General features: G+C 32.7%; 1 protein-coding gene across 2 annotated transcripts in view; it reads right to left on the reverse strand.

Moving 5' to 3' along the window:
* Positions 1-12,657, reverse strand: part of PPIP5K2 (diphosphoinositol pentakisphosphate kinase 2) — an 80,405-nt gene that overhangs the window by 34,300 nt on the left and 33,448 nt on the right. For both annotated transcript variants that reach the window (XM_008576446.1, XM_008576447.1), the window contains 6 exons: positions 10,935-11,076; positions 9,947-10,170; positions 5,299-5,426; positions 4,641-4,755; positions 949-1,056; positions 744-860 (listed from right to left, as the gene is read on the reverse strand). In XM_008576446.1, the coding sequence (XP_008574668.1) occupies positions 744-860; positions 949-1,056; positions 4,641-4,755; positions 5,299-5,426; positions 9,947-10,170; positions 10,935-11,076 (834 nt within the window). The remainder of the gene's footprint in view (positions 1-743; positions 861-948; positions 1,057-4,640; positions 4,756-5,298; positions 5,427-9,946; positions 10,171-10,934; positions 11,077-12,657) is intronic.

The raw sequence follows: 12,657 nt of genomic DNA on the forward strand, positions 1-12,657 counted from the left end.
AGTCAGGCAGAGAAAAAGAAATACCACATGTTCTCACTCATTGGTGGGAGCTAAAAATAAAAAAATTAATTCACCCACATATACACACACAAAAAACCGGGGTGGGGGGTGAAGAAGATATAACAACTATACTTTTTTGAAGTTGTTACAACAAGCAAACAGAAAGGACATTCTTGGGGGGGAGGGGAGAGAGGGAGGAGGGAGGGAGGTGTCGGTGATGGGCCATAATAATCATATACATTGTATATTGACAAAATAAAAATTTAACGAAAAAAAAAAAGCACAATGATTAATTTTGAAACACACACACACACACACACACACAAAATAAATTAATAAAAAAAAAACATCAATTTTACACATAATCTTCCAGAGGCAGTATTTAACCTTAATACTGTAAATATTAAAATGCAATAATTTATGCCAAGTGCTTAGCACAGTGTTTAGCATAGAACAGTCCTCAAGTAAAACAACAAAAAAGAAAAACAAACAAAAAACTATGTCCATTCTAAACACTGGGATTAAAATCCAACCAACCTAAATAAAAGATAAAATTCATAAGTATTCTAATATGAACAAAAATGTTGTTTACCCAAATCATACTTAAAAAAATACTTAAGCCATTTTGCTACTAAATAGTTGAGAGAAGAATTATTTATAGAACATAAAAGAAAATTCTTAAAGAAACCTCATGAAAATCTAGAACTGTAGTAACCAAGCACTGAGAGTTGCATCTTCATCACCTCTCTGGAAGCTGGTCTATATCCATAGCCAGATGGTAAATTTTTGTCTTCTTCACAGCCTTTGGCTCCTGGACTGAAGTGTAATTCAACATGAAAGCGCTCCTCTGATGAAAGATCCTGAAAAATATGACAGAAAATTTTGAAAATTAGGAACTTGAAGCTATCTTTACCTCTGATAACACACGCAAATAAAGAGTTCTGTTACCTTGTTAGGATCCTCATAAAGCATGATAACAATCTGAGTCATGTAGTTGAGTTCATTGACAACGTTTAAATAATCCATAGCTCGTTTCCACTGTTCATCCTTTGATTCCTGAACAAAAGATATATGGTGATACCACACAAATAATGTGAATACTTATCATATGAATAATCTTTCAAAATAACTCCACTACATTTAAAAGTCTAAATAAGTTATTTAAGCTCAGTTAAGTAAATTATTTTTAAAATCTCTACCAATAGTATTAGAAGCTCTAGTGGTAACTTAAAAAAAAAAAAACAGCTTATACAAAGTAAAAAATAAAGAATCTCTTGTAATACAATACCCACTATTACATTCTGAGGGTAAGGGACAGTTTGAAACTTTATAAGTCCCAAAGTACTTAGTATAAGTATCACACTTCATAAACACAGAACTTATACTCTCCTAGAAGAATAATGCTATTTTTTCCCCACCATCATATAGTCCATATATCCAATAAATGTCTATCAGCAAATATTCCTTATTACATGGCAGTGGTATTCCAAAATCAGCAGGAGAAGGCATAACTTGAAACCTTGTTCAGTCTCTTCCCAGGTGAAATTTTGATTTTTCATAACTGTAAGGGATCTTACAGAACATGTACTACAAGCATTCAAAATAAAAAATTCTATATGAAAAGATAAATCTACTCAAAGTACAAAGTTTATAGTCAATGGTCAACAGGGTCTACTTCGGCATTATGTACATGACAGATAACTTTCCTTTATTGTGAATGCATAAGTCATAAACATTACAAATATATAAAAGCATCTGATAACTTTTTTTATACAATAAGAGTATATAATATTTTTCACTTCATTATAGAATGTGCTTTGTTTTAAAAAATAAAATTATAAGACCACAAGCTAATTGTGTATTGTTTTAAAAAAATTCAGCATATATTTCCTTTTTACTTTAGACATTAAACACTCCTAAACTAAGCAACACTAGAATAAAGTGTGTGTGTGTATGTGCATGCTAGCGCACATGTGTATGTATGTGTGTTTGGGAGGTGATATGTACAAAGATGTACTTTTTTCTCAAAATTGATAAGGGAAAACATGAATTAGCATAGCATAACTGATTTTCACTAGATGTGAATTACTGTAAATGATGGGTTTAAATTAAATACTAAAAATTTTCATTAGGTGAACTGATCAATTAGATTTTGATATTACCTTATTAAGAACACCATCTAATATCTAAATCAGTGTTGTACTTACAGATTTGTTAGGCCCACTCTGATGAATAAACAATATTTAGTAGTATCTTTCTGAACATAATATAAAATAAGCCACAAAAATCTTTTTTTAAAAAAAATTAAGGCCCATGGGGCTGGCCAATTAGCTCACTTGGTAGAGCATAGTGCTACCACCACCAAGATCAAGGGTTCAGATCCCCATACCACCCAGCTGCCAAAAAAATTAAAATTAAAATTAAGGCCCATTATACATATTCCCTGAAATCTTGTTTATAATCTAAATTTTAAGCAAACCCTTTTCAAAAATCTATTATGAAGAGAGAGATTTTATCCAGTCCATTCTGAAAAATCAAAAATTTCAACTGTGAAGAGACTGAACAAGGTTTTAAGTATATTACTTACATATTCTTGTAAGAATAATGAATAACAGGAGTTGGGATAATCAATTACAGCTCAAATAAATTAGATTTTAAAAAATTAGAAAGCAGACATCATTTTGTATATTCTTTAATTTTTGCTTTAGTAACTACATGGTAATAGGAGTTGGGATAATCAATTACAGCTCAAATAAATTAGATTTAAAAAAATTAGAAAGCAGACATCATTTTGTATATTCTTTAATTTTTGCTTTAGTAACTACATGTAATTTTTTTCTCCCTGGATGCAGATTTTTAAAAGAACAGAGGCATTCAGTTTCTGTTTTAGATATGCAGTCTGAATTCAATATACACTCAAAAAGCTCTGGTTCCACTGCTACCACCCTAATCTAAACTACATCATTTTTCTTTAGATTATTATGATAGGTTCCTAACTGGTTTTCGCATACCCATTCTCACCTATTGTCCACACAGCATCCAAAGCCACTCACTCCCCTGCTTAAAACCTTTTAATTGTTTCCCAATCCCCTTAGAATACAAGGCAGTGGGTCTCCAAACTTACCTGCTGCCAGCTGCCACTTTATCCATTACTCACTACTATGCTCCAACCACAGGCTATTAGTTTCTGTATTCCTCATGTTCTTTCTACCTCCTATATATATGCAGAAGCGTCCAAGAGAACCATGTAGATGTATCTCTCCTCCTCAAAAATAATCCCATCATCACTAGATATACCAACAAAGGTTGCCTTGCTAATTAAGGGTCATTTTTTTTCATTCGCTACATCTCTCATTAAAGCTAATCTAATCCATCTACGTATGCAAGGATATAACCTTGCTATTCCTTAACAGGACAAAGAAGAAACAAAAGCAGGATCAAAGAACATATGGATTTGAGATTTTGATGGGAACAGAACATTGAAATAGCCTTAGGGTAACTTTGATAATAATTATTCTCAATGCCCAGTAATAAGAAAGATTAGGAAACAAGAGACATATACCAAATCTCATTATACATTTCACTGCCCTTTATTTAAAAAGTACGTAAGAAAACAAAGTGGAGTTTTTTAAAAGATCACTTTGTACAGACGATGAGAACCTGGACTTCAAGTTTATACGTAACAAGATAAGACTGGAGGGGGTGGCACTGGGGGAGAAGTTAAGTGAATTTTACATGGGAGAGGAATGTGAATTATTGTTGCCAATGGGTGTATTGTGACAGATCTTATTTTCCAGAGATGGCTGCCACATATACTCAATCCTACATATTCTTTATACAATGTGACAGTGACACTCCACCCATCTAGTAATGTGGGTTATCTTCCCTCCCTTTGAACCCACATGTACCTCTGTGACTGCCTAAACCAACAGAGCTCAGAAGTGACGCTAGAAGTAAAGTTAGGTCACAAAAATGACATGCACTTGCACCTTGCTCTCTCAGGAATCTCACTCTTGGAACCCAGCTGCACCATTTTAAGGAAGTACATGAAGAGGTTAGATGTAGGTGTTCTGGTTGACAGCTGCAGCTGAGGTCCCAGGTGATAGCCAACATCAAGCATCAGACGTGAAAGAAAACCTTTGAGATGATGTGAGTCCCAGCCACTGTCTGGCTGCAACCTCATGAGAGACCCTAAGTGAAACTGCTTAATTGGCCCCAGTCAACTCTTTGAACTGCGAGAGATAAAAATAAAATGACTGTGGTTGTTTTAAGACATTAAGTCTTGATATCCCATTACATAACAGTAGATAAGAGGCACAATGTTTAACCAAACACCAAGTCCTGTCAGTTCTGACTCCTAAATGACTCAAATTCATCCCACTGCCTCCAATCTATAAAATCACCTAAAATATTTTATGTTGTTTGTTCAAATGAATCTTCTCTGAAGCCAAGAGAACATGTTTTTATGGCCAAAATCTACAATGTGTCTATATAGTAGACCCTTGAAAAATGATGACAAATTATAAAAATTACTGATGAATTACTAAAATTTCACAGTAAAAATAGCAGAGTTAGTGATTTGACTAGAAATTCAAGGAGTCATATTTGTTATTTAGATTGGAATAACTAACTGTACTTACATTGCACAACGCACCATAGCGAAGAATAGATAGCAATGAATGTACATGACTTTCACTGGTAAAATATAATCTGGTACGGACATGACGTTCAGGAGACAGAACACCTCTGGAATACCTAAAATTAGAAGCAGACTGTTAAAACATAACAATATAGTCAAGAAATTATTAAGTATTGAAATTATTTTGCAAAATGGAATTTTACTAGAAGTAGAAGATCAAAGTAAGTAAATCTATCACTTTCCCAACCACACTGAGAAGTTATCTTAGTAGATAATTTTCCTACATAAAGCTATAACTGAAACTAAGTAGGATCACTGAGATTAGCCAAAGAATAGACTTAATGTTAGTCAAGTTCACCATAAATAGTCTTAAAGATGCCTACAGACATTAATACTGCTGACTGGGGTACAAATTGATGAGTCCATGTGAATGATGACACATACCCCCTTTTTCCCATTCACCTCAGTTTTCTCAAAATTGGAGCCAAAAAGAACCTCGGTTGGAAGTTAACTAATAGGAATACCTAGGTAATACTATTTCCACAGTATGCTGAGTGATACACTCCTGACTTTTTCACAGGAACATCAGAAAGTAATTTAGATTTGAAATGTACAAAAACAGATGCCTATAGATTTAAATAACCAGTACAGTTTCTTACACAGGATGGAGCTTATTTACAGTGTCATCATCTTGTGTCCTCTGAAGATCTGAGCGAATTTTTCTAACTAAAGGAGTACAGTAGCCTTTGGCAATCTCCAGTTTTTCAGCTTTAGTAATACCATATTCCTGAGCAAAAGATACATGATATTAGAAAAAGATTATAATGACAGCAAGCTCTAACAAATGTACTCCTGAATTAAAAAATTCTAGTGAGAGACAAATATTTTAAGCTATTTTTGAACATTAGACAAATCCCAGTTTGCATTTTTTGTAAATGCAAATAGACTATTTCCAAACTATTAAGTCTAATTGGAAAGATTCTGTGGTGAAACTGACAGTGTTCTGAAAAAGCAAGTAGTTTCTGAAGACGGGAGAATGAATGGATGAATGCAATCTTTATGAATAGTATTCAACCTAATCGGGTTTTAAATGTAAAAATAAACCTAAAAGATGAATTAAGGCCAAATACTAAAGCACAGAATAGTCAATAAACATATCAAAAGAAATATAAATTAAAAATATGAGATTTTTGTCTATCCAAATGTCAAAGATTAAAAAGGCTAACACATTCTTCAAAAGCCTTTGACCAATACTTTTAAAGTTTTAACTAGTGGTTAGCAAAGATTCCATAAAATTATCAAATTTAAAAACGTCTATAATTACTATGAGTTAGATTTTAAGGAATTACTACAATGTAAAATGTCAAGAAAACATAGTAACTGTAAGAGTCATTGCAATGAAAATTATAGTTCAAAATGGTAGATTAGAAAATGACCCTTATATGAGAAAAGATGTGCATGTGGACAGGAAGAGGGAGAGGAAAGAAGAGGACAGAAAGTAGGGGCTGAGAGGGGAAAGGAGGGTGAACAGGGAAGAGGAAAGAAACACCCATATCCTCCCTCTCTAAGCTCATTCTGGAACCTTAAAATTTAAAGACTATTTCTTGCTATGAGACCTACAGAAAGATTCATATGCAAAACATCAATATACTTAATAGATCTCAAAAGTGCCTAATAAAGAAAATGCTGATTGGAAGACCTATAAAAACAGAACTTCATGAGATCATTTACCTTAAACTAACGCTTATTTTCCTAAATTGTTTCAATAATCTTGCCAATATGATAACCATGAAGTGAGTATACAAAAGGGATATATATGTAATTGTGGATGTATGTGTAAACAAAAGGAATACTTTAGAATTAAATGATCATCATGGGAAAAATTTTTTTTAAATCTGTTATTAGTAAGGTGTGAAGAAACAGGTATTTTCATTCACTGTTGGTCTGGGTAAAAAATTTCTGAGGCTTCAGAAGTAGTCTTGAGCACATGGAAAGATATGTGTAAGGAGAATGAAAGAAATTAAAAGAATCCAGATTTCTAAATATGAGAAACTGATTAAATAAATTATTCTTACATTCACACCACTTAGCCATTAGGAATAATAATGTATACATAGCTTTACTGACATAGAAAGAAGTTCTTGATGCTAAATGAAGGAAAAAATCAGGTTGTAAAATAGTATGCTTTTGCTGATTTCATTTTTGTAAAGACTGCATTTATTATATATGTGTTTATGAGAAAAATTATATGTGCATGAATCTAACCTAATTGCAGCAAAGAGAATTACTGTAATAGAGATACAACAGCTGGGTTTGGAAAATTATTTTAAAAGATACAAATGACAGCTCAAACTCTGCATAACCATACTAATTGCTTAATCATACTTAGCGCTTCTTCTAATTATGATACTTAAAAAAATTAATTATAAATATTTAAGTTACAAGGACATGGTGAGAAATTTGTTCAACTATATAAACAAAACACCTGACATGCATACAAAATGTAAAAGGTTATTATCTAAAACGCTATTAATATTTGAGTATTGTTGTGGGACCAACTCATAGAAACTGACTTTTCATTCCCAATTCTAAAACGTTTAATACATATAATGGAAAAAGTAGAGGGGTGAGATTGAAAAAGCCATGTAATGAAAGAGATGATTATGCTAACAATCAGAAAAAACGTGTATTTATTTAGCCACTTAGAAGGTGATATATTCAGATACAGTATACTTAAAGCCTACCTTGAAAAAATGCATACAGCCATAATAAATATTTAAAAAGGTCTTAAATCTACGTCTAATTGTTAAAAAGTATACTTTTTAGTAATCTGCATTGTAAGAGTAAGTACAACTAAGACACTGAAGCTGGACTACTGTCAAAGCAATCCAAATCAAGGAAGAAAATTAGGTTCTTATATATGCTTCCAATACAAACTTTAATTATTTGTTTACCTGAATTACTAATAATCATTCTTCTTGGAATCTTTAATATGAAAAGTTTGGATAAATTCTCTGTCTTGAATTTCATAACAAAGATGGATGCTGACGCAGAAACTTTTGTTAACGAGTTCTATATAATCCAGTCAGCACTAGCTCAATGATCATCTATCCAAACCATATAGTTAAAACTGAATCCTGCAGAAATTGTGTGTTCACTTTGATGGTAATCTTCAAATATCTAATGTTATAAAAATTAAACCTTTTACTCTGCAAAATAAAACTTCTCTTTTGCAGAATAAAACTTACCCTTTTTCATTTAGTACGCGAAAGAAATGGTCAGAGAATGAGTCCTACTCTCTAAGACCATATTTCTTAAAGTAAGGCCCAAAGACATATTCTTGAAATCTGCAATATTTTTATCCTCTTTTCAAAAGGATTTATGTTTGCAAATAACCAATTCATACATTATACCTAAAACTGCCTATTATATCTGACCAGAGATATAGTCCTCTTTCATGCCAAAAGAATAAGCTAATCTTTAACATGTACAAAAACACATATAGGTAAGATGTATACTGCCTGAATTCCTAGTTTTTCAGTCTTCAGTTGTTTCCTGGACTGTCCATAATTATTAGGAAAAGGATACTGGCATTATTTTAACCATTTTTATATATAGGTATTTGTGAGACTATATGGAGTGCACTAATATTAATAAAGCAAATGTATTTTACAGGGCCTAGCTTCCAAAGCCCTGTAGTTTCAAGTATAGCCTAACTTTTAAAAATTACACATAGAAATGTTAAGCTTGCAGAAGACAAATAAAACTTCCCCCAGGCTAAAGTCTCTGTTGTCGATAAAGAATTGTAACACAGCAAAATTGTTGGCTCCAAGGGCAGATGTCTTTGGTGCAGCCAAACCTAATGATTGTTGCCATGACAATTATCTTACTGTTCTTTTGTAACCACCTATGTTCCTTTTCTGTAACTTTCCTTCCTGAAGAATAAATACAGAGAGAAGACTGGAGTTCAGTGTTAATTTTCCGAGGAGGAATGCCTCTCTTTTGAGGGTTCCCTTCCTGAAGAATAAATACGGAGAGAAGACTGGAGTTCAGTGTTAATTTTCCGAGGAGGAATGCCTCTCTTTTGAGGGTTCCTGGAAATTAACCCCTTTGGGACTTCTCACTGCTCAGAAGAAATGGCTTTGAGTAATCCTTTGCATCTCTGTCACCCTGCGGGAGAGGTGGCAAGACTATTTGAACTTTTGTTCATAATCTTTATACTTTTCATGTTTTTCATTTTTTCCTGCTGTTTAACTTTAGTTCACAGTTGGAATATCTGATTCTCTCCAACTTCCTCTTTATCATATACAAATCCTCTTTTAGTAATTGGGTTGAAAAAGGTCCCACAATGGCATCTGGATTTTTTTCTTCTAACATTCCTGATCTCAACATGTTTTGTCACTTGCCCCTTTACTGTCAATCAGATTCTCTTTTTAACTGCATTTCAGTTATTTGAATTCTGGTTATACCTTTATTTGCATTCTCCTATACTGAAAAGACCCACATTCCTCAAAAGCACAACTACTTATATCTTGACAGTGAAAAACTATTTTCAAAATACTTTCACACAAAGTAAAAAGACTTGCCAAAATTTTTACACAGGGCCACAACTACCTTTTTTTCCCACTCCCCACACATTTTCATAGCATAGTGCCAGGTATGTGCACAGTCGGTATCCAATAAATACTTGAGATTTATTCCACACTGTTTTCAGTTGTTTTGTTAGCATATTATTGTTTTTTAGGAGCATCAATTCTTAAATTTTAGAAAAAGTCACTACATTCCTAGGGCAGTGAAACTGCTCTGTATGATACCATAATGGTAGACACATGTCATTGTAAATTTCTCCAAACCCATTGAATGTACAATACCGAGAGTAAACGCTAATGTAAACTACAGACTCTGGGTGATAATGACATGTCAATGTAGGTTCGTCACTTGTAACAAATGTACCACTCTGGTAAGGGATGTTCCTTGGGGTGGGGGACGACTATGTATACGTGGGGGCAGGATTTATATCAGAAATCTTTGTACTTTCCACTCAATTTTGTTGTGAACCTAAAACTGCTCTAATAAATACAGCCTACTAAAAGAAAAGTCAGTATAATCAAACTATTAGAAAATCAAATAATGCGATTAATATAATCAATAAAAAGCTTAAAATATAAATTCATAATTAATTTCTTTTTTAAAGTTATGAGTTACCTAGGGACATGAAAACCAACTGTCTTTTATCCACTGATAGACATTTTTAAAGTATCTATTTATTTAACGCTATAAGAATTTTCATTCTTAAGAATTACTTACCTGAGGGATAACAATATCTGCTAATGCCTTCGAAAGTCTATATAATTCCATTGTGTTTTCTAATTTCAAGGAACCATTATGCTGGACGTCATATTTTATACAGTCATATATGTCAGGAATTTTACTAATATCATATCTTCCATTTTTTGTTTTAAAGTCTTTCTCCAATTTGGACCATCTACGTAGCATAAGCTCCAATGTTTCACTATGGTAAAGCTGGATATCTAAAAGAACATAACATTTTTAGTATAGTCAATTTAAAACCTGATTAAGAATGTATATTAAAATGTTGATAGTTAGAAACTTAAGCATCAAAGATAAAACTGTAAGATGATAGAAAATATTAATATAGGTATATACAATTTGCAACCATATATTTTGCAGACTTGGATAAAAGGTAAAATTGGGTTAGGAACTGGGTTTACAAAAGACCTTTTCCATATACTACAGACTTTAAAGAAGAAAAAAAAATTATATCAAAACTCTTTTAAACTAATACATTTTCAATTCTGAACTTTAAATACTGCTACTTTTATTAAATGCACATAACTAATAGAGCAGTCAGACTATCTTTAGCAGAAAGGAACCTCAGACATTAAAAACAGTTCAAATGATCCATTTTTACCAGTAAGAAACCCAAGATGACAAAGTTGTCCGAGTTATTAACCAAGCTAGCCTTAGAGCCAGGGCCCAGATCACTTTGATGATTGCGCCTTATTATTATGCTGCCTATTCAATGCTTAACTGTATGCAATACTACATAATTAGATAATCAAATGAGAATGTTTTAGTGTATCTTTCACACTGTCATGAATAAAAGCAACTAAAACTTAATTATTATTCTTTTGGATATTAACTCATACTACACCTAGATCTCAAGAGAAAGGCTTGATTTCTTAAAATAAGATTGATGCGTCTTATTTAAAAATGCGTATGGTAACTAAATAACAATTTTCGTTTTTTGCTCTAAGAAAAACACAATATTTACCTGATGATTTGGGATCTTCCATTCTATGTCTGATTTGAGAAGTCAAACTCTGAATCAAGGAATAAACTTTATCACAGGTCTTCACAGGATTTTTAATTAAATGCATTGATTTGATAAGAGAAATGCTTCCAGATGGAGTAAGCTACAAAGAAGTAAAGAATGTATTTTATATTTGGTTATGCCTAGTTGTCTAAGAGAATGATATACAAAATTTCCAGTAGCTGGAGAATAATTCTATACGACAAATTAAGATGACCCCCAAAATACAGTAGTAAGATCAAAGAGGAAGTAAAAGCCTCATAATTTCATCTTAAAAAAAATATTAAATCTTAGCTATCACTACATTATACATAGAAAAAATTTATTAGAAGTACTCTAACCTAATGAGATTTGATGACAATTTGCTGACTTGCTTACTATGTGCAAATATGGCTGTAACTACTTAACATATATTTACGTGTAATAACCCTAAGCCTCTATTATTATTATCACCTTTTTCTAGATAATCTACTTAACTGAGGTTAAGCAACATGCTCAAGATCAAACGACTAATAGGTGAAGGAGTAGGATTCAAACACAGGCACTCTGGCTACAGAGCTGGTGCTTTTAACCACTATGATATTATGCCTTTGTAATGAGTTTTTTCCAATTCAACAAATGCCGTCAATGACAACATACTTCCAAATTCCACTTTTAACAATTTGCTTGGTAAGTTATTTAGCCACACCAAATAAATTTCTACAAATACAAAAAATGTAAAATGGAATTCCACTTCTGGTTATGGTGAACTAGGTACAGGCTGAGTATCCCTTATCTGAAATGCTTAGGACCAGAAATGTTTCAGATTTTTTCCATTTCTGGAATATTTGCAGAATGCATACTGGCTGAGCATCCCTAATCTGAAAATCCAAAGCCTGAAATGCTCCAAAGAGCACTTCCTTTGAGTGTCGTGCTAGGGTTCAAAAAGTTTCAGATTTTGGAGCATTTCAAATTTCAGATTTTCAGACTAGGAATGCTCAACAGGTAGTTTTTTTTTTGTTTGTTTTTTTTTTTTGTCTTTTGTCTTTTTCCGTGTCCAGCAACGGATCGCAACCCTCAGTGTTGCCCCCGTACCGGACCGGGGACCGGCAACGGGATCGCAAGCCTCGGTGTTGCTCCCGCGCCTCGCTCACCCAGAACAGGTAGTTTTGATCATCTAAAATCCAGAGCAAAGAACTTCTATACTTCTGCTTTAAGGCATCTTAGATATAACAAGGTCATAAAGAATTATGAACGTGAAACTCAAAGGTCAGTAATAAAGAAAGTAAGCCTGGCATTTAAAACTATTTTTGTGCTTGAAACATCTGTATTCATGAATATAGTCAAAAGAGTGCATAAAGGAAAATTTGTGGCCTAATGTGTATATTTTATAAAGGACTGAACAATAAGTTAATAAGCATCCATCTAGTGTTACTAGTTTCCAAGAATCAGAAAAAGAGCAAAATAAAAATGCAGAAGTAGAAAGAATAAGATATTAAACAATAAGAATTAATCAAATGGAAAACAAGCACATAATTCAGAGAACCAATAAATCTAAACAATGGTTCTTGGAAAAGACTAATAGAACTGATCAACCATAGCAAAATGCAATCTAAATGAAAATCTTAACAGTATTTTTGACTAGCTTATTTTAAAATTTATATGGAAATGCGAGAAAGGCCAAGAAACACTTGAAGATGGATCC

The sequence above is a fragment of the Galeopterus variegatus genome, unplaced genomic scaffold, assembly GCF_000696425.1.
Source record: "Galeopterus variegatus unplaced genomic scaffold, G_variegatus-3.0.2 Scaffold1352, whole genome shotgun sequence".
In the NCBI taxonomy this organism is placed as follows: domain Eukaryota; kingdom Metazoa; phylum Chordata; class Mammalia; order Dermoptera; family Cynocephalidae; genus Galeopterus; species Galeopterus variegatus.